Source organism: Sclerotinia sclerotiorum, genomic scaffold (genome assembly GCF_000146945.2).
Source record: "Sclerotinia sclerotiorum 1980 UF-70 scaffold_14 genomic scaffold, whole genome shotgun sequence".
NCBI classification, from domain to species: domain Eukaryota; kingdom Fungi; phylum Ascomycota; class Leotiomycetes; order Helotiales; family Sclerotiniaceae; genus Sclerotinia; species Sclerotinia sclerotiorum.
Genome location: NW_001820822.1, coordinates 730,737 through 757,634, shown reverse-complemented (window position 1 = coordinate 757,634; position 26,898 = coordinate 730,737). Strand labels below are relative to the sequence as shown.

The following is a 26,898-nucleotide window of genomic DNA, read 5'->3' as shown; positions in this document are numbered from 1 at the left end:
CGTCTGATACATTGTCCTAGTCGACAATCATGGTAGATGATGTGTACCCCCTTTTGGTACCCTTTTGGACCTATTATTTTTGTTTTCAACACTTCATCCAATGGTATTTCAATATTAGTATCAACCTTGGAATGTCCAAGTGACAAGCCTATTAAGCAGATGTCGCAAAATACTATCAGATAAACACTCCTGAAAGTTAACACGATTATTCCCTTCAATTTTATCACTATCTCGAATAAGTCTTTGTTCAGCCTCCGGATCCGTCATTCAAATTCATTTTAACCACAACATCAAAGGAGGTGAAGTTCACAAGTTCATTCACATTGCTTGTCTAACTACAACAGTCCTTTGTGTCCTTTGAAAGTTAAAATATTTCAACCTATTGTACAGCAAGCTCCAGAAATATTCTCACAGGTACCATTTCTAAGGTTTTCGGCCAGAGTTCTCGATATCCAAGCAACTTCAAGAACATATTTACCATAATTCTCATTCAACCTCTTATAATAACCCGTTCAAATTCACCTCACGTCAATTAATACCCTTCACCTTCTAGAAACGATGTCTGCCGCCGCCAAAGCAACCGGCACTGAACAGGAAGAAGCGGACAGCTTCCTCGAGCGACCCTCCCGCAACCTCGACTTCCTCGTCTACCGCTTCATCCACCCAACGGACAAACGTGGACTCCCATACCCAGACAGCGCTTTCAAACAAAACAACGGGCTTCCCGGCGCCAAAGTCTGGGTCGGAGACTTCGCGCCCCAATGGGGTGAATTCCTCCTCGATCTCGGCGAACCCGTTTACGACATACAAGATCATCGTCCTCTAGTCACGCGTCTCGAAGGCTATGGGCTCGACCAGGGTCGTGTCAAACATAGAAATTTACAACAGCTGCCTTTCCCTTGGGGAATCGACGGCACGTTACCCGTACAAGTATGGGCTAATGAGGTTTTTCGCGATAATCATTGTTTGCCATTCAACCCCAGGGGTATGAGTCGCATAGATCTACAATGGGAATGTCGAAGACGACTTCTTCCCACGCATGGAAAACGCTCTGAACTAGTCAGACGAATCAATAGATTGGAATTACCCAAAGGAATCCAAGCGCCAACCGGCGCCCAAAAAGCCGCAATCCAACGACTCGACTCCGTAACCCTTCCACTCTACCGCGTCCTCGAAGCCCAGGCCCCCGTCCCCAAAACCCCCCAATCACCACTCAAACAGCCCCCCTTCGACGTGGGAGAAATAGTCCTCGTATACGGCACCTTCGCCACAGACGAAAACATGTGTCTCGTACGCGACTACGAAGGCAACCGCGGAAGAATCAGCAGGGATTATCTAGAGGAAATCCAACTCCCGTTCGGATTGAAGCTGAATCGACGGGGTTTGGTAGAGATACTCGAGAGATTGGGATGGCCGGATGAAGAGGATGAGGATCCGATACCGGAGGTGGGAAGTCAGGCGGAGAAGGATATTATGGAGAAGAGAGTTAGGGATTTGCTGACTGCGGGACCGCCGGGCTTTTTGAATTTTGATGCGAGAATGGCGGAGGCGCAGAGGAAGAGGAAGTTGGAGGAGGAGAAGAAGGCGAATGCGAAGGCGGAAGCGGAGGGTAAGGCGAAGAAGCCGAAGACGGGCGGTATAGTGGGACTGTTGGAGGGGTTTGAGTAATAGGTGGAGTAGGAGAAAGACGAATGTAATTCAATACTACTGCTGCATGAAGAGATTGGCGCTATAGATTTACGTGGTTTTGGTTGTGTAGTGGTTGATGTGGTGAAATGGATCTCGCTCGTTTCCCCCTATTTGATATTTTCAAAATGCACGAGAGTTTATTACGTCGTATCTTGTGATGGGGTTCTAAATTGTCTTGTTGCTTTATTATTATATCCACATTACTGGACACAAGAAGATGTTCTCCAAAACTCAGATATTTGCTTAGTACTTACATGCAGATGCAGATCACCCTAGAAGGGTGACGAAGTGTGCATATCGCCATTGAAATTGGTATCAATGCTTGTTTAATTTCATTTATCTAATATGCATCGGGCATCCAAATTCGCCCTTCGCCTCGATATCTTTTATCATGCACGGAGTTCTCAACGCCCCAACTCCACATTTGAAACCCATTTTATACCCTGTTCACACAATCATAATCCCTCGCTCCGAACATCATCCCCTGACCATATTCCTAGCCTTCGTTCTCTCATCCACCGTCAAAACCCATACCATCTCTACCTCCTCTTCACCCAATCCTCCGCCCTCAACATTAACCGCTTCCCATTCCTCCTCATCCATATTAACTACCATAGCAACCTGCATTACCCTTGCAAAAACATCTCTCAATCCATACTTCCCTCCTCTAGCAATTACTCCCACAATTCCTCCATAATCTCGCTCCATTCTAGTTGCTCCTAGTGCGTTCATTTTGCCACTATAGTTCCAAACTCTTCTCTCTAAAACTCTTGCTAGATATTGAGCAGTTTGTTCTAGTAGGGTATTGAATGGTGATGTAGACATGATTCTTTGAATAGGTTTCATGAGAGCATCCCAATGATGTTCGAAACGCCGAGATACCATATCCTGAAGGATTTCTTGAGGGTCATCATCGGTATCATTTTGACGTGCAATTTCAGCGAGATCTTCTGATGTGAGGGAATAATCAACATCCCGGAAAGTTTCGCTTAAAACGAGACGAAGACGCGGTTTGATAACATTATTGAACATTACTTGAAGACCTTCGCTGATTAATTCGTTGGTCTTTGATGAGAATGTTGCGTTGAGACTTGTGAGTGAATTAGAAACGAAGGTAGCATCATGGTCATAGGGGAAGATATCCTTAAGTGCTGGAGCAGGTGGTACACCTTTAGTATGAGATGCACCGCTTGTTTCCGATGATTGAAGATGACTTGACACGATTCGGTAAATATAATCATTTGAAACGTCAAGACTGTTTATGAGAACGATAAAAGCGGTGATTTTGTCTTCCGGTGGAAATCCGCCTTGTACGAGTGGTTTCGGGTAGGATTCATCTCGCATTTTGCGCTGGACCATTCCTACAAAATCAGTACCCAGAACTCTACCAACTGCTGGAATGACGGATTCGATTACACCACGCTGTGATGTTGAGATAGATCTTTTGAGTACTGTGTTGACAATATACATGACATCGTCTACAGCCGAAATTATATATGGGGAGTTTCCATCTATAGGTTTTGATAGATTGAGAGATAACCCTGCAGGAGATTCATCCAATTGAAATGCTTTCTCCACGGATCGTCGAAAGAAAAATGTAGTCATAACATTAAAAGGGTCCCTCAGACGATTTGAGATTTTTCGGCTCAAGGCCGATTTGTCTAAAAAGTCTGGCATGATTAAGGGCCCTTCAGGGCTAGCTTCCGGATCCTGGGATAGTTTAGAAATTGCTTGCTGGAGGACTGATATCAGACTCACCCTGCATTTACCGCTCAAAAATCGACTATATAGTGACCAACGCCCTAACATCACGGCCATCTCATTTAAAAGACCATCCACTTCTTTCATGTCCACGCCCTCATCTTCACTTGCCCTTCCATTGGCTGCATTTCCAACCGCGGGTGAGCCTGTTCTCGAAATTCCCGTTGGTCTTTGATTTGGTAGAAAACTTTGCACTAGAAATGAAAACGGATAACTTTTCACATCCGTTAACCTTCTATCAACATTCTTCTCGTCTCCCCACGTATCCAAAACTATTCCACCTTGCACATCAGCCTCGACCTGTAATCTCTCTATCACCCTGACCATCTTCCCGGCGCCATAGTGTCTTTCTACCAACCCTCCATGACCCTCAACAATCTGCGCAATATGTTCAAATAACCTCGTCAATGCCTGCACATAAAAGAACCCCTCCTTACCCCTCTCTCCTTTCGTTCCCTCCTTTAAATTCTTTCTCGCCGTTCCTGCTACCCCCTGACAAACATATCTCCCATAAACATCCAACCCCACCTCTTCCCTCCCAATCAAGGGGAATAATTTAAAAAACCTAGTAATCCTCACCCCATCCCCCTCCTCTGCTGCCTTTTCAAACTCCCTCAAAAACAATCCACACAAACTTTTCTTCGCCTCCTCAATTGTCACTCCAGGCGCATCGGGGACCTCGACACTTGGAACCGTCCTCGCCGCGAAATTACCCTCAACAATGTGTACCGGGATTTTCGAAGCTCTTGCAATATATCCCGCTGCAGCTTCCCAGTCCTGCGGAGCCCCCATACTGCCCACCACACCATTTACACATGCTTTTAATTCTGCGACTTGTTCTACAACGCCCAATGTTTCCTCGACTCGTTTCTTCTCTAAATCCAATTCCTTCACTTTCGAGCTAAGTTTCTCGGCCGTGCTGGCCGCATTATCCAGCATTCCATTGGAAATCGCTCTGGTGTGTATAACATTTGTGCCGAGATGTGCGCGCAGGAGGTCGAGTCGACCGAGGTCGCGGGAGAGGGAAGCTTGAGATGAAATGAGAGATTGGAGGCTAGAGGTGATGGCTGCATCGCGTGTGTGGAGGGTTGAGAGGATATTTTGGATGGAGGCTAAGGAGGCGGCATTGTGAATGGATGATTGAGCTGATTCTGGAGATGATGTTGTGGGTAGAGGTGTGAGACTGCCATTTGGGAGGCCGGGTGGAGGCATTGGGTGGGTTGAGGCATGGGTAGCTCTTCTTTGGGGAAGCTGGGTTGAGGTCGGGTGCAACTTTAAGGTGTCATCTTTTTGGGTGTGGGGTAAGCGAGAATTTATATTGGTGATTGGGATTGACAATTCCAGTCACTCATTATTGCTCAAATCTGAGATCATTATTTATAAACGATAAGTCATTTTATATCCTCCTTATTTTCATTTGCTACATGTATATGCTTAGGCATCTATGCAATACTAAATCTATGAATACAATAGGCATTCAAAGCCATTTATTTCATTTATACGATTTGGCTATACCCGCTGCCAAGGGTCCTCCTACTCCTGTATTTCCACCATTTTCTTGCTTCATCCGCCCAGAATACGGAACTTGTTAAAATTACCAAGCCCACCAAATCTGTGAGTGCCAAAGCTTCTGTTTGAAACACTTCCTGAAGCCAAGGGAAATATATGACCAATATTTGTCCCCCAAGACTCAACGATACTGACCAATTGAATAATTTGTTTGAAAACAGTCCGACCTCACCTCTGAGGACTGACTTTGATTCTGAACGACAGTTCAACGCATTGAACATATCAAAAAGAACGAAGCAGGTAAAGGTCATTGTTGTATCCCGCTTGCTAATTTGGCCATCCGAGAGCATTTCGTGAGTGTAAACTGCCATTGTACCTAACATAATGATTGTAGCGGATGTAAGAACTCGAGCGATCAGCGCCCTTGTAAGTACAGGAGCATTTCTCACTCGGGGTGGTTTATTCATAACATCAGGGTCTACAGGCTCCACGCCCAATGATTGAGCTGGAGGTCCATCCATGATGATATCTAGAGAAGTCGTTAGTATAAGTGTAATACAATGCACAGATTTTACCTACTAATCCAAAGGATCTGCATCGCATTCAAAGGGTTTTTAAATCCCAAACACGTGCAAACTAACACTAAGCTAAGTGCCGCAGCACTGGTGCTAAGTTGAAATGTAAGGAAATTTTTTATGTTGCTGAAAATTCCCTTGCCCTCTTCAATTGCTTTGAGGATAGTTGAAAAATCATCGTCTGTCAATATCATATCTGCGGCTTCTTTGGCGACATCAGTTCCTTGCAACCCCATCGATATGCCAATATCGGCTTTCTTGAGCGCAGGCGCATCATTGACACCATCGCCCGTCATTGCGACAATATCGCCTCGAGCTTGCAGAGCTCTGATAATTTTCATCTTGTGATCTGGACTGGTTCTAGCGAATACAGAAGTGTGCGCTATGGCAGTTTGTAGCTCTTCGGCGGTCATATCATCAATCTCGTCACCTCGTAATACAGGCCGAACTTCTGCAGAATTTATTGAATGACTACGAGGTGATGCAACATACATTCCAAGTCTCTTTGCAATAGCGAGGGCAGTAGTTTCTGCGTCACCAGTAATCATGATGACCTTGACACCGCCTCGCATAAGTCTTCGAATCGATTTTGAAACACCTGCTCGTGGCGGATCACTCATACCAACCAATCCAGCAAATGTAAGGCCATTATAGACATCTTCGTTGTGCGATACATGGTGGTCTAAATTTAAGACTGGCGTTCCGCTTCGACTTGGTGGAGCCAAAGATTTTGCGTGTCTGGCAACTGGACCACTAGCAAAACCGAGAACTCGAAGTCCTTCAGAGGCAAGCTTATCCGCAGCTTGTAACGCTTGTTGTCTTTTTGAGGCATCCAAAGGAACTTCACGACCATCTGTTGTGAGGTATGTATCACACCTTTCTAGCACTCGCTCTATGGCTCCTTTAATATAAGCATGCTCCTTCGGGCTTGATGTGCCTTCTGGACCCAAATCTCCAATGGTCACACCCATCCACTTTTTTTCAGAACTGAATGGGGTCTCTCCAATACGCTGACCTAAACCTTCACGGACATCGTGTTCCTTAAAACGGTCCAGCATATCAAGCATTGCAACGTCAGTGGGCTGACCGACCCACCTGCTCTTCAAGATCTGATTTGAAGCACGACCCTGAGTAGATGACAATATAGCTACCGACGATGCTGATGGAGCGTGAAGATGAGTTAGCCGTGCATTGTTAGCAATATTTCCAATACGAAGAATTCGAAGTGCAACAGTATCAGCTTTAGCTTCCACTGTTTCATCATCCGAATCAACATCTAATGGAGCTTCGGCATCGAAATACCACATTTTCACGGTGGTCATATGATTCATGGTAAGAGTACCTGTGAGCCTTAGCATTTTAGTCAAGTTATGTGAATTAGAGATCATACCTGTTTTATCACTACAGACCACGTTAACCGATCCAAGAGTTTCGACGCTTGGCATTTTTCGTACTATAGCATTATGTCGAGCCATTCGATGTACGCCGAGAGCCAGAGTGACTGTAACAATGATTGGCAAACCCTCAGGAATAGCTGCCACAGCCAAGGATATCGAAATCGTAAATATATCCAACCATGCTTTTCCTTGTAACCATCCAACTAGAGAAATTACCGCAATTATAACGAAAGAAGCCTGACTCAATTGATTGCCTAGAGCATCCATTGAAAGCTGTAGAGGGGTTCTAGGGCTTTCCGTCTCTGATACGCTTGCAGCAATTGTCCCAAAATGAGTATCTCCACCTGTCGCATAAACGATACCTTGGCCATGGCCAGATCTCACAAGTGTTCCCATGAAAGCGATATTGGTCGTGCTATTCAGGCTAATATCAGCACCTACATTTCCTCCTGCTGGAGACGGAAAATTGAGGGACGGTGGTTCTAGTGAGCTAGATCCAGGTCTAAACTCCATATGCCTAGCTTCCGCAGTAATACGGACCGGCTCATTTTCGCCAGTCAAATTAGACTCATCAATTGTCAAATCTGAAGCCTTTGTGACACGAATATCGGCTGGTATGCGATCTCCAGTGGTAAATAAAACAAGATCTCCAGGAACCAATTTCGATGCCATGGTTTTATGCGATACAATTTCTGCAATACTGGAATCTGCGTCGAATCCAGAATCTGCCATTAATGAATCCATCTCTGGTATTTTTCGGGCGCTAGGAGGCCATGCGGGTGTTCTAGGTGTGGCAGATCTCATTTCTCCTCGTATTATATGTGCATGATTGGGGACTAAGTGGTTCAGTGCCTCGATCGACTTTTCAGAGCGATATTCTTGAACAAATCCTACTGTGACCACAATTGTAACTGCAACGGCTATACTGATTGCATCATCTTTGTTTCCAGCTATCACTGACATTACAGCGGAACCCAACAACAGAAGAATCAGAGTTTCCTTGAATTGCTTGATAAATCGAAGCCATAACGGTTCGGGAGGATCGAGAGGAAGTTCGTTAGGTCCTTGATCGTGTAATCTAGAAAGAGCTTCGGCCGGTGTCAGGCCTGATGTAAGTGAGGTTTGCAATCGTTCTGCCGTCTCCATAGGCGTAAGGGCTGAGAATTCATCTGCTATTGACTGTTGCGCATTAGTCGTATTAGTCGGAGTCCTCTCTGGTTCAGCTGAGATTGGGCGTTCACTAACTTTGGCCACCGCTGAGGAGGATCGAGTATGTCTGCTCTTTGAGTCGGCCCTGTCTCTTGATCTTGGTCTCGAAGATGGTTCAGAAATTGGCAATCTATCATTTCCAGATGGAAGGTTGGCCATGGGCAATAAAGATGCCGACGGACTGCCAGACCTTCCAAAGTGCGGCCACGACATAGCTCCAATTCGGTCTATTGGAAAACAAGTTAAATCTGCTAAGTAACGAGCAGCAGTATATGCTGTCGTTATGCTAAATGCCTATGGCTGAGGCATGCGCATTTATTGAAACGAAAAGAGGAAATGTGGTAAGTTAAGAATTGAGTAAAAGCCACCCCTCTATATGTAAGATTAAAATCAATAAAACCTCCTTCCAACTCCAAACATGCAAGAAATTGAACTTCAAATGTGATTTGTTTTCCTTTAAAGATTTGAATGATATAGTTTTAAATTTTGATCCATAGTAAAATTATTGAATTACGTGTCGTGTCCTGTTGTCCCGTAACTTCCCATTCAGTTTCATAGTAGATAGTAGTGAGTGAGTGAGCACGGTCTAGTTTCTAGGTTTTTTTTGGCATACCCGCTCCCCTGTAAATTGGGTTCGCGTGCCCAGGCGGGACTGCTCCAGGGGGTTTTGAGGCTGTGAAGTTGAAATTGAGTTGTTCTAGAACGCCTATAGGGTAGTAGAAATTGATAGGTAGGTAGGTTCTTGTGCCTGCTTCACCTACCTACTCAGTATTGCTGCTACGTTTGAAGAAGTACTTTGGGTAATTAGACTGTAAAAAAAATATATACGAAATAGAAAGAAGTTGATGGGAATTCAAAACGAACGTATCATTATCATAAACCGAATTCTGATACATTAGAAGATTTGATTGATGTGGTGATGCTGTGTTATTTATCAGACTCCACATCTATTCTCTGCGTCTTTGTCCTTTTGCCCAGAAACTGCATCTGGGACTGAATAAGTAAAGGCACCTACCTACCTAGGTAAAAAAAACATTTTACATTCGATTATTAATGTCACGTGTGTGGGACAGTTTTATGATAGACCCATATATTGACGAAGCTTTTTTGCCAGTTACAGATTAGCGCTAAAATCGAAATGCATCCCAGCCTCTTGATTCTTCCAGCAGTTCTTCAATCTTCATTGCGCAAACATTAACTCCCCACTCCATCTTATTTTCCCCCCCAATCCTTCCTTAAGCTTCATCACCTTGTCGCCGACGCATCGCATAAGACCAATACAAGTAATCAATTGCTACGATAGCTACATTTGTTTTTTGATAAATTTTATTCGTTGCTACTTCTTATTTCTGCGACACGATTGACTCAACATCGAAACTTCGTCGGGAACGCAGTGGTCAAAACCAATATCCTCGACGCGCTGTCAAACAAAAAAAAAAGCCCACGTCAACAATAAACGATATAAACGCGTCTCCACTATTGAATTCACTTAATAAAATTTGTATCTTTTCGCGTGAGGGCGCTCTACTCTCCTTGCTATCATCATGTTTTATTCAGAGACTTTGTTAAGCAAGACAGGGCCTTTGGCTCGTGTCTGGCTTTCGGCGAATTTAGAGCGCAAGTTGTCGAAAAATCACATTTTGCAAGCCAGTGTCAAGGATAGTGTTGAAGCTATCGTCACACCTAATCAAGCACCAATGGCTTTACGTCTGAGTGGTCAACTATTGCTAGGAGTTGTGAGGATTTACAGTCGAAAAGCGCGTTATTTACTTGATGATTGTAATGAAGCTCTTATTAAAATAAAAATGGTATGTTATGTCTCACAATCTCCAAGGCAAATACTAACTCTTCCTACCTAGGCCTTTCGTCTTTCCGGTAACAATGATATTCCTGCCGGACTCCATATGCCTTCTCGAGATGCTCTTATGCTTCCTGATATGCTCACTGAAGGAGATAACCTTGAAATGCCACCAATGCCTGATGCTTCATTCCTTTTCTCCCAGTTAGACGAAGACTCGGCATTGGGCCGCAAGCGAAGAGGTGCTAGCCGTGATATCAACTTGCAGGACGAGTTTAATAACAGCCAATTCTTACAAAATAGTGTCGAAGATAATAGCAGGGACGAAGATGAACTTGCTTTGGAGCCTTTGGATGATGATCTTGATTTGGGCCTTGATTTTGGACTGGACGATATAAATCCCAAGACGGTTCGAGCGGATAGATCCGGAGCTGATATCAGTCTTGAATTTGGACGAGATGCACCAGCTGCCCGAGCAGTTGAAGACGATTTACTCAGCGAGTTGGACATTCAACCACGAGCAAAGGATGTTTTCGATGATGGAGATCGTGAGACTTCAATCAATCTCGGATTTGGTAATGAAGATGATGGTTTTCAGATTGGCGATGATGATGGAGATATTGACATGCTCAACATTGGTGGGGAGCCAGATATTTCTGTCATTCCACGTGCTCCTGAACTTGAGCGCGCTCGAATCTCTGAGTCACCACTTTCCGATATTGATGAGACCATTGTTGCCGAAGTCGAGGCAGACCAACAACGCCGAGAAGAATCAGGAATGTTTGCACCCGAAGATGAGACGGAACAATCAATCTTCCGTCAACCAGCTCAACGTGCTAGGAAATTCAAACCTTTGATGCCTGATGATGACACTACCATTTCTAAGCACGCTATTCAGGAGTTGCAGAAAAATCACGATGCCATCTTACGCCCTCAATCATTCCTTCCCCGAGATCCTCAACTTTTGGCATTAATGGAAATGCAAAAGAATGGTGGTTTTGTTTCCAATATCATGGGTGAAGGACGAAGTATAGGTTGGGCACCCGAACTTCGTGGAATGCTTTCCCTCGATGCGGTTCGTAGGACAGGGGAGAAGCGTAAGCGTGATAGTGGTATTACGGATATGGATGAACAAGAACAAGGTGCTAATAAATCACCTCGCTTGGATTTAGGTGAGGAAGAGGACCTCGGTGCCAATCTTGCTGGTGATGCTGCGTTGGGTCATGATGAGACAATGATTGCTGCTGATGGTACAATCATTGAAATGGGACGTGATGACGAATTAAATATCAACATTGATGATGATGAGCATAACGCCACAACTGGTTTACGAGATGATCGTAGTGCAAGTCCAGGCAACCAATTTGATGAAACGACTGCACCTCTCGTACACCCTGCAGATAGTGGACCTGTATCACTTGGTACGACTCACGCTGTTCATCTTCTTCGTGAACGATTCGGTGACGAGGCAGCCAACAGTCCAGACAAGCGCAAGAAAGCCAGTGTTCTTTTCCAGGATTTATTACCGGAAGGTACAACAAGCAAGGCTGATGCCACTAAAATGTTCTTTGAGGTTTTAGTTCTTGCAACCAAAGATGCTGTCAAGGTTGAGCAACAAGAGCATACACTAGGAGGACCAATTCGTGTTAGAGGCAAGAGAGGTCTTTGGGGTGCTTGGGCTGAAAGAGAAGCTGGTGGTGAGATCGCCGAAGAGAATATCGCTGGACCATCAAATACCGTACCTTTATTAGAAGCATCGAGAATGATCTCAGTTTCTGCTTAAGGGAATAGTTTGTTGTATGAGTACATTGTTGCATTTAAGGAAAAGGGAGGTCGGTCTAGCGATTGGCGTCAAGGTCAATTTGTCTATAGGCAAAGCTTTCAGTTTATGAATCTGGCGTTTTGAGACTTGATATCCTAGGCGTTATTCGAAGGCTTCGAAGCCCCAGTCTGATTGATGATTGGGATTTGTTTGGGTACAGCATGGGGAAGTTATGGATTCAGATGTATAAATAAAAATTCTCAATGCCCATGATTATTTTTGTTTAATATCATTGCTGTAATTGTCGTGCTTGATTTGATGGATGTCTGTCTGTTGATTGATTCGCTACTAGTCAAATCATTTATACTTGTAAAAATACTGTCTTCCATCTTATTCCTCACATTACCCCATAGGAATCGGAATATAATAGGGAAATCGACGAATCTGTATATGTTAGCGTATAGAGATTCGCTAGAGATTTTTATGAGTGTAAGGAAGGAATGAGGAAAGGTGGAGGGGCATGGATAAGCTAATGTATGGAGGAGATGTGTGGGAAAAGCTTTTGAGGGGGGAGGATTTAGAGTAGGCGTGAGGGGTGAGGGGTCGGGGGGTAGGTGGTTGGAAAGGGGGTTTGAGGGAGGTTATGGGGAACTATGGGGTTTGATAGTTTGAGGGTTAGAATAATTGAATAGGAAGAAGAGAAGGAAGGAGATGTGCGGTGAAGTCAAAGGAGGAAGAGAGAAGAGCAGAGAAAAGAAAGGGCAGGGGGAGGGGGAATGATCAGGTGCTAGTGAATTAGGGTTGATGAGTAGGGTATAAGATCCAACGAGCTCACATTGTATCTTCGCCCGAACAACATCTTGTACGCAAGTAGCTGTTTAAAGAAGTTCAGCGCATACCTAGTAAACTCTATAAGTATATAGAACGAATAGAATATACCTCTCTGTATCTGTCTTGGAAATATTCCTTTCATTCACTGCATCATCGACTCAAAGTATCATTTTGAAAATTGAACTAATTGGGTAGATTCTTCATGGGAAAGATTTATTACTAGGTAGTATTAAATAAATCATAATGATCATTGAAGTAATCAAGCTGGATGTAATATGGTTCAGATATCTCGAGGTGAGTGTAATCTTAAGAAGCTGATCCAAAGCAACAATCCCGGTTTGACGTCATTATAAATTCCCATTATCAGACCCAAAATTACCCTTGAAAAAAAAAAAGTATCAAGGATTTACCAAAACCGTCGACCTAAATCCCATTAGCCATGAAATTCCACCTTTATAATTACTAAAAACCTACGCGCTCTCCACATCACCTCCCTTCCCCTTATCCTTATCCTCATCCAACTTTTTTCCCTCATCCAACTTGTTTCCCTCCTCATTCTTCTTCTCCCTCTCCTTCTCCTCATAAAACTTCTCCACATCCAACACCTGTCTCCCCTTCCAATCCGTCATAATATGCTGACCCTGCGTCCTAGCTCTATTCTGATACCAACCCGGCAAGGCCCTCAACCAAGTCAACGAGACGCCAAAACCAGGATAAATACCCTGACCACTCTTCCCCTTCAAAATCTTCTTTACGATTTCCTCCGCCACGGTATCAACCTCTAACGTCGGTAGCAAGAACGTAGAATCATTTTTATAGCCTTGGAAAAGAGCCGTTTTGGTGTATCCCTGATTAATCAGTATCGTTCTTACTTTTGGGGCGTGGTATTTAGTGAGGAGTTCGGCGGTTAATCCTTCGTGAAAGGAGAGGGCCGCTGCTTTGGATGCGGCGTAGTCGGTCATGTTTGGGACGGTCATGTAGGCTGCTAGACTGGCGACTGTGACGATCATACCGTGATTTTTTCGGACCATGGATGGGACGAATTCTTTGGCCATGAAATAGTGGGAAATAGTGTTGACGTCGAATGTAAAGCGGACATCTTTTTCGCTGGAATCGAGAATACTTTTCCCGCGCGCAACACCGGCGTTATTGATGAGGATGGTTGGATTACCCACTTCTGAGCGAATGCGAGTTGCAACGCTGGATATGGTAGATGGTGAGGTGATATCGCATTTGTAGTAATGGACATTGGATGCTTTGACGCGCAGTTAATATCTATTGAATGTTTCCACTTCAGAAAGTAGGACAACATACCAGTTTCAAAAGTCATAGGAATCACATCCAACACCACGACCGTAATATCCTTTTCCGCAAGAAGTTTCACGACTTGTCCACCGATTCCGCCAGCACCACCTGTAATCAAAACGATTTCTTTCTGCCAATCATATTTATCATCTACCCAATTATTCTGTACCCCTCTCTCCAAATAATTCGAAATCAATCTGAGAACTCCAAAATAGAATAATTTTCGCACGCGAGAATATGCAGTTTCATGCAGTATTGAGAGATCATTTCCTCGTTTCGTGTAACGAGCTAGAAGAATAAAAATCAAAGTAAAAGCGGGATTTAATGCGGTTTTCTTGATCAAGCTACCCAGGGCATCGCTTCGGAACCCTATATGTTGTGTATTGTCATTAGCGGCATGTTGTGCAATATGAGGAAGGGGTTTAAGGCTGTACCTTCGCGGGGTAACCATCCATTGTGCATTGGCATATTTTCCCGTCTGTTGTGTGAGGTGACCTGTGGTTTTGATAGTTTGACAAAACGGTTTGATGTGATGCTTTAATGGAACTGAAAGATGGAAAAAGAAAAGTATATCATGATACCTAGGAATGAATGTACCTTTGACATGTTTATTACTTATTACTTATTTCCAATAACCGGCTTAGTATCTATCAAAGCATGTGTCGACCAATCATAATAGGGGAAGTTTGCCAACCGAGGAACGTTTTGAGGTTCAGATTGCGGGGTAGCATCTATGAGCTACCTAGTATGGATGAAATACTCTAATTCCGTACAACGGCATATATATTACCACATATCACATATTGACCCAGTCTATTTTGTGGATGGGATGCCAGAATATGAGTTAGCGGGCTAAACCTGCTTTTATTTTTGATTTCACGACCACCATATTATTGAATATTTCGATATTCAGATTTCCATTGACCATATTCATCCAATCGAGCTTCAAGTTTCCATAATGTTGTCTACAAATAACCATTGAGAGTCTCTACAAGCTATTTAGTCTATCTTTCTTGAAAAGCATAAGTACTTCAGAGAATAAATAGGTAATATAAAATCTAATCGGCCTTTAACCTCTGTCGTATCTCATGCTAACGCGGCTACATAGATTTTTAGGGGTCTGACTATTCTATTGGCCATTCCCGAACCACCAATCAAAATCAAAAAAAGAAAGTAATCCGGACACATTCTACTAGCGATACTTAATGGAATAAGGTCAAAAGAACAGTATAGAAGTAATCGTGACACAAAAAACAATGACTAGCAACACTCGAAGCTTTACGAAAATCCAAAGGTCGGTCTATATTCATAGCAAGTCGCTTGCCACGCAATAGACTAACGAAATCCAATGACAATCTAGGGACAGGCCGTTGATATAAGGGATTAGATTAAATTCAGTATTCCTACAAGATCCCACCCACTTTGGTATACTTATAATGCAAACATCATAAACAGACTTCCTATCCATATGCAATGTGCACCAGTCCTCCAGTCAATAAAACTTCCGGCCCCGGTTGAATCTTTAGATGAGCCGCTCGTTTGTATTGCCGTGCCTGCAATACGAGTGAAGTTATTCGCTGACGCTTCCAATGTTTCCCAAGGAATCAAATCATTATTGATAGAGTCACAAGAAGGTCTATCACTTTTCTCGGATATAGAATTGGTGACTTGGATTGGTAGGTCGAAAATTGTATACTGATTGGTTCCGTTCAATCGAAAGTTTTGGCGAATGGAAATCTACCATATGTCAATATTGAATGTTGAAATAGATATTCTGGACACGCACATTATATGCTCCCCTTGAAGTATTCTTATCCGAGGTTCCGTCACCAACAAGACAATCAGGCCAAACCCAATTCACATGTTTAACTGTGCTACTTGGCTCTTGAGCCATGATCTCTCCTAAACTTGCATTTCCTGCTGTCGCCGTACCATTCGAGATTGTAAAGTTTTTGCCCGTAACATAGCTGGAGAGAAACATGGTGATATTATAAATCTCAGAGACGGCATTCTTTGGATAAGGCGGAAGTTGAAGCTGTCCATCTGAGGAAACATCCATTGCAACCTGTAGGAAATCTAAACAATTAGTGACTATTCAACAGTCGAGATTGAGTATTTACTACTTACCACCTCCAAGTGGTGTATTAGGCTGCGGCGCATCGACTATCGCGATTCCGGGGGTATAAATTTGTCCATTGACGATTTCCTGAGAATAGATACCTTGTACATATAGACAAATGAAAAGAGTGATAAATTGTAATGCCGCCATTGCAAAAAGTGTTCAGCAAACGCAATATAAAGAAAAGTAAAGGAGTGACAAGTGCATCATATAGGAAGAAGAAGAACAGAAAGTTGATTTACAAGTAATATCAGGATGACAATATACGAAATGACGACAAGGAAGTGGTAAATTACCCTTCCCAATCTTTCGGATGAAAATGTTCCTTACGGTTAATATAAATTATGCATGAGAGAGATCAATTGATTGGTTCGGTCAACTAATTCCGAGATTTCAAGGGAAGAATTCAAGCAAATTATGATTGAGACTTGGCTCGTATCAAATAAATTATATTGCTTGATAATGGCCGTTGTTCCCAAGTTCGTTCTTAAAAGTAAAAGTCTTCCAAGCATTCCGAAAAATGTTCAATGCTTATCACGTGAAAAGGTTATTAGTAAGCTTAATTCGACGACCCTTATCTACCACGTGGGATAATAGATATTGCCTAGATGTCATAAGCCGTCGAGATTTACAGATGTATTGGTGATGAATTCATAATCTAGTGCATAGTTTGTTATTATTATATTCCATCTCCTCATGATATTTGTGGTGGAATCATCGACATCATGAATTCCATACTTCGACCTAGTCTTAAAATACGATTGCCATCCGTATCGACCAGCTCTTTGTCGAAGTGCCGTTACAACAATCCTACTTATGTCGGTCCTGGCAAAATTCAAATAAAGGGAAGATTCCAGGGAACTATCTCAAAGGGTTTTGAGAGCAGAATTTTCCAAATATCTGAGGAAGTGGAAGAAGCTACAAAATCTAATAAACCAGTTGTTGCTTTAGAAAGCACCATTTATACCCATGGATATTCATATCCTGAGAACGCCCAATTGGCTCTCGATCTAGAGGATATTGTACGTGCTAATGGAGGAATTCCTGCAACAATTGGAGTTTTGGATGGTGTAGCATGTGTTGGGTTAACCAAGGAGGAGTTGATTGCTGTCGCATCTGCAGAAGGGAAACGGGAGACTATGAAGGTCTCTCGTAGGGATTTACCTTATATTTTGGGGATGGTGAGTGATTTCCCTGTGTTAAACCATTCATCTTTATATACTTTATTGATTGTCAATATGTTAATCACGAATAGGGTATTTCTGGACGCAAAATTACCGGAGGTACTACGGTTGCTGGTACCATGATATTAGCGCAAAAAGCTGGAATTAGCGTTTTTGGTACTGGTGGTTTGGGTGGTGTTCACCGTGGAGGTCAGGACAGTATGGATATTTCTGCCGACCTCAGTGAACTTGGACGCACTGCAGTCGCCGTAATTAGCAGTGGCTGTAAAAGCTTTTTGGATATTCCTCGTACATTGGAATATTTAGAAACTCAAGGAGCTGGTGTCTTTACATTTGCAGATGGACGTACTGGACCAATCGACTATCCAGCATTTTACACACGTGATAGTGGTGTCAAGAGTCCGATGGTTGTTCAGAATGCTCAAGAGGCTGCTGCTATTATCTGTAAGTTTTGATTTTACTCTAGGTGAGTTACGTTGATTAGGTGATGATTAACACGAGTAGATGCCCAAGATTTCTTCAAACCTACTAGCGGTTTTCATTTTGCGAATCCGATTCCTGAAGAATTCTCCATTCCTAAATCCGAAATTGATTATGCAATTGATCAAGCGGTCCAAGAAGCTGCCGAACAGGGTTTCCATGGTCATAGGAATACTCCCTTCATACTGGCAAGGATCAAAGAACTTACAAAGGGTACTAGTGCTGCAGCGAATCGGGCGTTGATAGAGTCTAATATAAAAATGGCGACTAGAGTTGCCATTGAGCTTTCTAGGTTGAGATTAGATAAAACCGAAAGCTGGTTAGTAAAGTGAGGTTCATTTAGATATATAGTAACTCAATAAATGTTATAGGAACAATGCTAGCAAAGTACTCGGGCAACCGTCCACTACGGCGGATGCAAGTAGAGTGTATTCAAATCACCCTAATGCCATAGAGTCAAACTCTCCCAAAATCTCCAATCCAAAGGTTTGCAATTCCTCCCTGATTGTCAAAATACCTTTGCAAGGAAATCATCCTCTAAGTTTCATCACTATCTGACCTTTGATCTCATGTAGCCTAGTATAGTTGTAGTAGGCTCAATAGCCATAGATCTTTCTTGTGACTATACTCCTCGTACCAACCAATCCACAGGAGGTTCTTCACCACAGATGCACACTTCGAATATCGCCAAAATCCGCTCCTCAATTGGTGGAGTCGGCTATAACGTCTTAAGAGCAGCTCAACTTAGTAGCAAAGGGCCCGTCAGTCTCTATACTTTTATTGCCGACGACCAGTAAGCACCCTACGGTCCTATCATCGAACACCTCTAATGATTCTAGGGCCGGAAAGACAATACTTCAGAGCTTACAAGCCAACGGAAACAATACCGATGATATTACAATATGTTCAAAGGAATCTGACTACCGCACAGCTCAATATGTAGCCATCAATGACGGAAAGAAAGACCTCGTCATAGCTATGGCCGATATGGATATATTTACTAGACCATCAAATGATTCATCTATTCAAGCCATGTATAATAAACTCAGCACTCTTACTTCCTCCACAAAATGGATCATCATAGACGGAAATTGGCAAGCAGAAGTAATCCAGGAATTTCTGCACGCCGCCAAATCACCATCATCAACCATCAAGATCGCATTCGAGCCCGTTTCTACCACAAAATCAGCACGTCTTTTTGAGCAGCCCAGCAATCCATCTCTCAAAATCAAGAAACTTCCCGTCTACCCAAACCATATAGTCGATCTCGCAACACCTAATGAACACGAACTCACCTCTATGCACGAAGCGGCAACTACACACGGAAAATTCGAAAGCGAAGAATGGTGGAAAACCATTGATTCCCTCGGTATTCCCAGCACGGGCGCTAGAGATCGTTTCGTACACATGACATCGCCAGATCTAACCAATAAAGGAATCCCCGTCAAAGCCATTCAACTCCTTCCCTACATCCCTACCATCCTTACGAAACTCGGAGCTGGGGGAGTTTTACTTACTTCTATATTAAGTGCTAGTGATGCGCGATTGCGAGATCCAGATCATGCACCGTATATACTGGCGCGTTGTACGAATGGGAATGAAGAGGTTGGGGGTGTGTATATGAGGTTATTTCCAGCGGTGGAGAAGGTGGTGGATGGGGAGGTGGTTAGTGTTAATGGGGTTGGTGATACATTTTTGGGAGTGTTGATTGCGGGGTTGGCGAGGGGATGTGAGTTGGATGATGGGTTGATTGGGATTGCGCAGAGGGGGGCTGTGATGACTTTGAAGAGTTGTGAGAGTGTTAGTCCTGAGGTGGAGAGGTTGAGCGAGGAATTGGATGGGTTGTATAAAGGGAAAAGTGGGGGAAGACTTCTTAAGTAAGATAGAGGATGATGTATGTATGATGTTATGATTGTTCTAGGATGTATATTTCTAGGATATTACATTAGAAGTAATTGCTGTTTGACTGTTTGATTCAACGTATCTAAATTTGTATGTGACGTGCGAGATGTAGCGACAGCTGTTGGCTACTGGAAAAGACTTTTTTACAGATGCTAATGCGAAACGACGATCTCGAAATGGAAAGTCTTCCGGATGCGTGCCACAATATGAGTATTCATTCCAGTGCTAGTGTTGGTTTGAGGAGAGTACTCGATTATTTCCTCCACATTTTGAAGTTATTCCAATCTTTTGTAATCAACTCAAACTTCTTCCTACCCTGAGCCATTAACTTCACGCTCTGCGCCATAAATTATTTTCACACCCTGCAAACCCCTCCATATAAATTATATGCACAAGTAAGTCTTATTAGGACGCAAATAGAATTCTGAGTCCCTCAGACGCCGTGTAGTATTCTACTCGCTTATGTGTCCCCCTATTGACTACGAGACACCGCAAGCCGTTGTTAATGTGGAATCCACTCCCTACCTAATCTATGGCTGTAGGAATTTAAGTTCTAGAATCCTGATTAGAAGTGGATATATATATATGCCTAGGTAATCAATGGGGTTTTTTGGGTTTGAGAAGGAGGGGGAAGGGGGTGATTTGGTTATGGGAGTTTGGAGGGGGAGTAGTAGAGTGGTGGTTGTGAGATTGGGTTTTTGGGCTGGGTTGCGGAGGGGGAGGGAGGAAGGGGGGAAATGGGGAAGAGTTCTTGGGGATTTTAAAAGGGGGGGAGGATGATTTTGGATGGTGGGAAAGGAGAGAGGGGGCAGGAAGTGCAGGAGGGCGAATGAAGAGGGGATGGAGGTGAGGAGAGAGGAATGAAGGGGAGAGGGAATGAAGGGGAGAGGGAATGGGGATGAGGGAATGGGGATGAGGGAATGGGGATGAGGGAATGGGGATGGAGGGGTTAGGTATAGAGTAAGGATAGATAGGATAGATAGGAAAGTAAGGGAAAGTAAGGGAAGGGAGATGAGTTTTGTTGTTTTTAATAAATATTAATTTGTTATGAAGTAACAGTCAACATGTCCATATGAGCTTAGACCCTGTAGAAAAGCAAGTCGATTCACATACAAAATTGTATGGCAATTGACTCATAGAGTCTCCCCACCTTCAGCAAGCACAGACATATGTTCTGATTGAAATCACGTGAGGGATCTCTTGGATCTAGAGGATCTAGAGAGTTAAACTCTAGATCCAGTAGATCCAAGAGATCCAAAGGAATACAGTAGAGTATGAAGTTCTATATAAAGGATAGGTTTCCATTTGTAGAGCTTCGTGCTCAAGATCAATCATTTAGTATACTCTACTATTAGTTACGAATTGCATTGTCATTACTTAAGTCCTTGCTTGACGCCTAGTTATAAACCACCTCGAGAGCCTAGAGCACTTCCACGTGATCTAGACGGCAAACCTCGTAACACAAGTAAATAATCTTTAAATAAAAGTATCAATGAAATAAAGATAAAATAATAAAAGCTTATAACTTTTTTAATTTTTAATATAATTCAATTAAAATATAAATATATAAAATAAATAATATCAATCTTTCAAACTTTCAAGATATAAATAACCATCATCTATTAGTTACGAGAGTCAAAACCTAATAAATAATATAATCTCAAACAGCTTAAGATATATTAAATAATATAAAATAATAAAGTATATAAAAACATCAAAGTTTAAGTTGACAATGGATGGCGATACCAGTACATACTGACGATTAAGCGACGGCATCATAGGTATGTACCTCATATCCATCCATCCATCCATCCATCCATCCATCCATCCATCCATCCAACTCTGTAAATCCATCAGTGGATCCAACGGATCCAAAAATTCTTATTTATTACTCGAGTAAATATCCCTTTCTCCGTACTTTATACTCAGTAAGAGCTTACTATACCTCGGGCAAAGCGAGCATGAAATATTCATGTACATCTGTATAGTGCATAGATAGCGATAGATAGAGATAGAAATAGAGGTGGATAGGTGGATAAAACGTACGATACTTTGTTGATACTCCATTTCTAGGGATACAAAATAAGGCATAACGGAACGGAACGGATACTTTGGTATCCATTTAATAAATCCACTTCTGAGCGCCCCCCGTGAGCTCGTGAGCTGGTGGACTTGTTCTCTCTTTTTTAGATGTACATGTGCATTGCTCAACAAATTGAAACTGGATCTTGTTTGTGATGGGAGTGGAAATGGGATGGGAGTGTGATTGGGGATGAGGATGAGGATGAGAAGTGTATAACGTATGGAGTGCTAGGACTTACTTTGTCAAATTTGCTATTGCTAGTATGTACGTAGGTAAAGATCGAGCAGTATCTAGTCTTCTTCACAGACTCATAGACTTTACATTTTCACGTAAACGTCAGGAACGTAACGGAACGTAATGTAGGTAATATACTATCAAGATACCTAATAGCTAATTCCTCATAGGTAGCTAGGTATCTTTCCATCAAAATCATAGCTTCCGCACGAAAAAAAGATCTCCATTATCGTCATCAAGCACTCTAGTCTCTATCACAGTATCACAGAAGCGAAGCCACACATTCAACTCTTATCAACAACAAATACAGCTAGACTACTTACATATATACTCCATACAGAGTATATATCCACCATCTATCTATCTATCTAGCTAGCACACACAGACACCATACATACACAAACAGAAAGCTCAAAACCCAACGGGAAGCAAAAACCCCCCCCAAAAGAAACGATCATCCAAAATATTACCCTAAAAAGTCCATACACTCCACAAGCTGAAGATCCGAATCGATGTTGGAAGAATGGATATTAGTTCGGAGTATTAGTTCGGAATATTATAATATTGATTGATATTGATATTGAAATTGAATCTACGACAATCCATCATGATTCATGAGCAAAACTTCAAAATTGGTGAAATCCCTCGGATAAGATAGATGAGAAGGGAAGTGCGTTTTGTTTGTTTATTTGTTTGTTTGATCACCTTTTTTGATGTGACTTGTGACTTGTGTTTTGTTTGAAGTTTCTAGTTTCTATAACTAGTAGTTTTATCTTGGATTTGGATTTGGATTTGGACTTGGACTTGGACTTGGACTTTTGTTTGGTTTGGTTTGGTTTTATCTCCATGTGGTGTGAAAGTGTCAGTGCAGATACTGGTAGACATTGCATTATAGTCTAGGTACTTTCTACTCCGTATATACCAAATCTAGATAATCAAAATATGTCCATGATCTTCCTCGATAAATATATTTCGTACGGCTGAATTGAAACTTTATCTGTGCTGTTTTGTGCTGGGGATATATCGGTATGTATATCTCTATATGATCGATATTTCCCATCTTTGGATTTCGGGAAGTAAGACTTACTTATTAGCTAGCTAGGTATCTCTTATTAGCAATGTAAATGCATTGGTACGTTATAGAAGTTATACCAAGCCATTGGGTGTAATATATATATATTATGTGGGGGTTATATCTAAATCTAATAAATCTAAATCTCACTCTTACATCTAAATCTATATCTAAAAATCTACACCCATCAACTCACACCGCAGCCGGGGTTCCGGCATGGGGAAGTGCGAAACCAAACCAAACCACCGAACGAATTCCAAGCCAAGTGATCTCCATCTCTAACTACCTAGGTACCGCTATGAATTATTTATCTGTCTACGGTGTATTGACTAGCTATCATCTATCATCTAAGGTTATCATCCTCCTATACAGAAAATAAGGCGTTCACATATCCATATCTATATGCAAATCTAAATTAGCAAAATCAATAGATCATGAGAGAAATCCAAAAACGCATAGGAATCTCATTCATAACTTAACCTTACCATACATTCGTGATTCGGTCTCCGAATACTTGCGGATTACGTGAAGAAAGTTGAAGATCCGGTATCGATTTTGGTATCTTACCTCATCTACCTACCTAGTTAGCCTTATTTTAATGAATGATGGATGTAGCGGTACGGAGAATCTGGAAGGTCCTGTACATACGTACTAGGTATTCTCGTATATTGAATGGATCCGTGAACGGGAAGCAAGGCAAGGCAAGGCAAGCAAGCGCCTTGTATGATACGGAGTATGAGATTAGGGGCCAACAGGCTCAGGCTGGAAATATATACGAAAAATACGAAAGGTGCGAGATTTACGGAGTATACAATACAAGACTCTGTACATACATACATAAAAAAATGATAAAGCTACCTATCTAACATTACCTCGGTAAAGAGAAAAATAAAGAACCCTCCTTCCCGTCCTTAAACTCCAAGACTTGATTTTGATACCTGTACATGTATCACAAAATCATCATATCATCATACCGCGCTCACAACACCGTATCCAATACAATCCCATCCCATCCCATCCAATCCACCAATCCAATCCCGTATCCACAGTAGTATAGTCAAAGCCCATCTCTCCAAACCTCAAGATCTCCTGCGCTATTAAAACTACGCCAAATGAGCATAATTGGCATAATTGGCATATACGGTTAGATAGATACAGTGTAGTGTTTATTAGGGGAAAACATTCGCATGGCGGTAAATAGATAGATAGATAGATAGCTACTAGATACTAGATACCTAGATAAGGCGATCAAGAACATCATCAACATCATCTAACTTCCTACTTCTAAGCTCCCCCTTTATACTTTATACTTTATACTTTATACTTCACACATCAAACTCCAACTCCATATCCATCCATACCCCATCACCATCACCATCAACATAACTACCTACCCAGGAATGCGACTATGTATCACCCAAAGAAACAAAACAAAAATACACCGTATTCCTTTTTTCTAAAACCATTTTAAAAAGAAACCAAAAAATGACGCTAGTAGTAAAGCCATTGATTGATAAATTAAAACTTTGTTTTCTTCCTTTTTCTATTGAATATTAAATATTAAGTAGAGTTCATCATCAAAATAATCCAATATAGAATTAGCACCGAATTGACAAATCCACATTGATATCATCATAACTTTCGTAAGTAAGGCCAGGCCAGGCCAGGCAGTCAAAGGCACAGACGGCTAGAAGAAGACATTATGATATGATTCAATCAATTGGAACTTCTTGGATCATCATGCTTATGCTTGTATGTATGTATGTAAAATCCGTGTGAGTGTGACGAGGGGGTGAATATAAGTTCTTCGGGGGGATATAAATCCCATAATCCATAATTCCATAATCCATAATAATCATATCCCATCCATCCATACCTAATACCTAGGTACCAAATGCTTGTTTATTATTATGATGATTATCATTATTATTGTCCATAGTCCGCTCACAAGCGTGTAACTCAATTAAATTCATATATACTCCGAAAATCCACCATCATCCACTCCCTTGCATCACTTTACCCCAGAATCTCAACAATTTCTCATATCCAATTTCACAACACATTTAATTTTATGCTGATCTTGGATCCATTTAAATCCAATTCAAAATATCTTCACATTCTTCATAAATATTACAATCCTCTTCATCTCATAAAATATTCTGTCCCGAAATCCATTTCTTTTTTTTTTTTCGACCTTTACGATTGTATCATCATATAACTTGGAAACCCTTAGAGCTTAAGCTACCCCAACCGATTTTGTTAGTGTTATTACTATACCAACACTAAGAAAAAGGGAGATTGCACATATCACAATTTCAAAAATCCCATATTACTTATTATCCTTTAATGATCGAACTCGACTTGAAAACCACTTATCGATTCAACAACGAACAGAAGAAACATGGATCTCTCAAGAGAAGACGAATATTTTGAGTGGGTGGACCGGACGGATTTGGTGGATGTTGCGCCTCGAATAATTCGACAACCCGAAGTTTCGACCCTAAGAATAATTTGTATGGAAGAGGATAACGACGACGATGAAATCGAATTCCCAATGTACGACGACATAAAATGGAATGATAACAATGACGACCAAGTTCCCAAGGAGGAATATGATGCCCAAGTCGAATATTACCTTCAATCTCCCTCCATACAACCGACCTACCTCGAAGATGATGTATCATTATGCAGTACTCCAAACACACTTTCTCCATCAGATCAATCACCAGCATCCGAACTTTCAGAGCTCCCAGAAGCTACTGAACCATGCGATATCACCCAAACCGTGGATGACATAGAGCTTCAAATCAAACCATCACGTCAAGTAGATTATTTGGCACACGATTGGCCGGAAGAGGATTTATGGGCTTCGTGGAAGTATATTCAATCACATCGTACTGCATATGAAAATGGCAGAAGATTGGAGAACGCTTCCTGGAGAAGTTGGGCGAAAAAGCGATCGAATCTGAAAACAATTGAACCATCAACGGTTGGCTGGTATGCGCTCTCAATTCAACCTTCCTTAAATGCATGCTAACATCGAAACAGGGAGAAGGATCATGATACAACATGGTTGTATGGCCCACTTCACAAGCAACCATCCTGGAAATCCCTAACAGTATCGCCATTGGGTTCGGGTCGACCAAAATTGACGAGATCTTTATCATACGCGGACGTGGATGTGAAACCTATACTTAAGCAACGACGAATTTGCGATATTTTATTGAATCGACCATCTTCGACTATATCGGTTTCGATGGAATCTTCGATGACTTCCCTTACATCTGGCAGATCATCCCCTTCATCAACCTCATCAAGGAAATGTGTTCGCTTCAACGATGAAGTTGAACAATTCATCGCAGTAAATACTTCACATGGGAATGGAGACGTAACTCGTTATGCGATGGGAGGATCTGCCTTGGAAGATGTATCCGCGTCAACCGGAATTTATATCCAGCCATCCTTGAAAGCAAGTATGCGATTAGTCGCAAAACTTCCAAACTCGACCCTCAAGAATGTCGAGGACATTAATTCTCTCTCTGCGGCAGTTCAAAGCTTACAAGATTCCTTAACGAACGATCATTTTGTGTTGCCGAGGTTTGAATATGAAGAATATGCGAGTGCTGCAAATGGTGATGATGATGAATGGGAGCTTTCGATGATAGGAATGGATTTTAAAACACCAACGAATTCGATGTTGGTTGGAAATGTTTATTGACATAAGTTGTTTCATATTTAGCATGGCGCAACTGGGACAATGATATCAGCATAACTGGTGTTTTGTATAGCATTTCTGGGGAATTTGGGATGATTGATACCACTTTGTAGCTGGTGCCTGGGTGGACACTAGCTGATGAGGATTTTGGAGAAACGCAACGTCCCTCACTATTTATTGCAACGTCTGAAATGGTTATACATAGCACATAATGAATGAAATATTATAAACTCAAATCGATAAATCTATGTGACATTTGAACATCTGAGAGAT

At 42.0% G+C, this 26,898-nt stretch overlaps 8 protein-coding genes across 8 annotated transcripts; 4 read left to right on the top strand and 4 right to left on the bottom strand.

The window, feature by feature from the left end:
- Positions 1–558: 558 nt before the first annotated feature.
- SS1G_09887 (predicted protein) lies at positions 559–1,668 on the top strand (the record flags this gene model as incomplete). The annotated part of the gene is made up of 1 exon (XM_001589204.1): positions 559–1,668. The coding sequence occupies one exon, from the start codon at positions 559–561 to the stop codon at positions 1,666–1,668; it is 1,110 nt and encodes a 369-aa protein (XP_001589254.1).
- A 498-nt stretch (positions 1,669–2,166) lies between these two features.
- SS1G_09886 (hypothetical protein) lies at positions 2,167–4,662 on the bottom strand (the record flags this gene model as incomplete). The annotated part of the gene is made up of 2 exons (XM_001589203.1): positions 2,167–3,399; positions 3,448–4,662. 2 exons carry the CDS (start codon positions 4,660–4,662, stop codon positions 2,167–2,169), a joined length of 2,448 nt encoding a protein of 815 aa, XP_001589253.1.
- A 284-nt stretch (positions 4,663–4,946) lies between these two features.
- Positions 4,947–9,036, bottom strand: SS1G_09885 (hypothetical protein; the record flags this gene model as incomplete). Its single annotated transcript, XM_001589202.1, has 9 exons — positions 4,947–5,488; positions 5,535–5,551; positions 5,601–6,005; positions 6,230–6,287; positions 6,409–6,876; positions 6,925–8,367; positions 8,754–8,846; positions 8,906–8,949; positions 9,005–9,036. 9 exons carry the CDS (start codon positions 9,034–9,036, stop codon positions 4,947–4,949), a joined length of 3,102 nt encoding a protein of 1,033 aa, XP_001589252.1.
- Positions 9,037–9,684: 648 nt separating this feature from the next.
- SS1G_09884 (hypothetical protein) lies at positions 9,685–11,721 on the top strand (the record flags this gene model as incomplete). Its single annotated transcript, XM_001589201.1, has 2 exons — positions 9,685–9,948; positions 10,000–11,721. 2 exons carry the CDS (start codon positions 9,685–9,687, stop codon positions 11,719–11,721), a joined length of 1,986 nt encoding a protein of 661 aa, XP_001589251.1.
- A 1,208-nt stretch (positions 11,722–12,929) lies between these two features.
- Positions 12,930–14,304, bottom strand: SS1G_09883 (hypothetical protein; the record flags this gene model as incomplete). Its single annotated transcript, XM_001589200.1, has 4 exons — positions 12,930–12,954; positions 13,006–13,786; positions 13,846–14,205; positions 14,271–14,304. The coding sequence occupies 4 exons, from the start codon at positions 14,302–14,304 to the stop codon at positions 12,930–12,932; spliced, it is 1,200 nt and encodes a 399-aa protein (XP_001589250.1).
- A 1,279-nt stretch (positions 14,305–15,583) lies between these two features.
- Positions 15,584–16,105, bottom strand: SS1G_09882 (hypothetical protein; the record flags this gene model as incomplete). Its single annotated transcript, XM_001589199.1, has 2 exons — positions 15,584–15,912; positions 15,964–16,105. 2 exons carry the CDS (start codon positions 16,103–16,105, stop codon positions 15,584–15,586), a joined length of 471 nt encoding a protein of 156 aa, XP_001589249.1.
- A 312-nt stretch (positions 16,106–16,417) lies between these two features.
- SS1G_09881 (hypothetical protein) lies at positions 16,418–19,500 on the top strand (the record flags this gene model as incomplete). Its single annotated transcript, XM_001589198.1, has 6 exons — positions 16,418–16,508; positions 16,907–17,136; positions 17,211–17,583; positions 17,644–17,938; positions 18,200–18,412; positions 18,459–19,500. 6 exons carry the CDS (start codon positions 16,418–16,420, stop codon positions 19,498–19,500), a joined length of 2,244 nt encoding a protein of 747 aa, XP_001589248.1.
- A 5,811-nt stretch (positions 19,501–25,311) lies between these two features.
- Positions 25,312–26,628, top strand: SS1G_09880 (hypothetical protein; the record flags this gene model as incomplete). The annotated part of the gene is made up of 2 exons (XM_001589197.1): positions 25,312–25,907; positions 25,959–26,628. The coding sequence occupies 2 exons, from the start codon at positions 25,312–25,314 to the stop codon at positions 26,626–26,628; spliced, it is 1,266 nt and encodes a 421-aa protein (XP_001589247.1).
- Between the last annotated feature and the right edge of the window lie 270 nt (positions 26,629–26,898).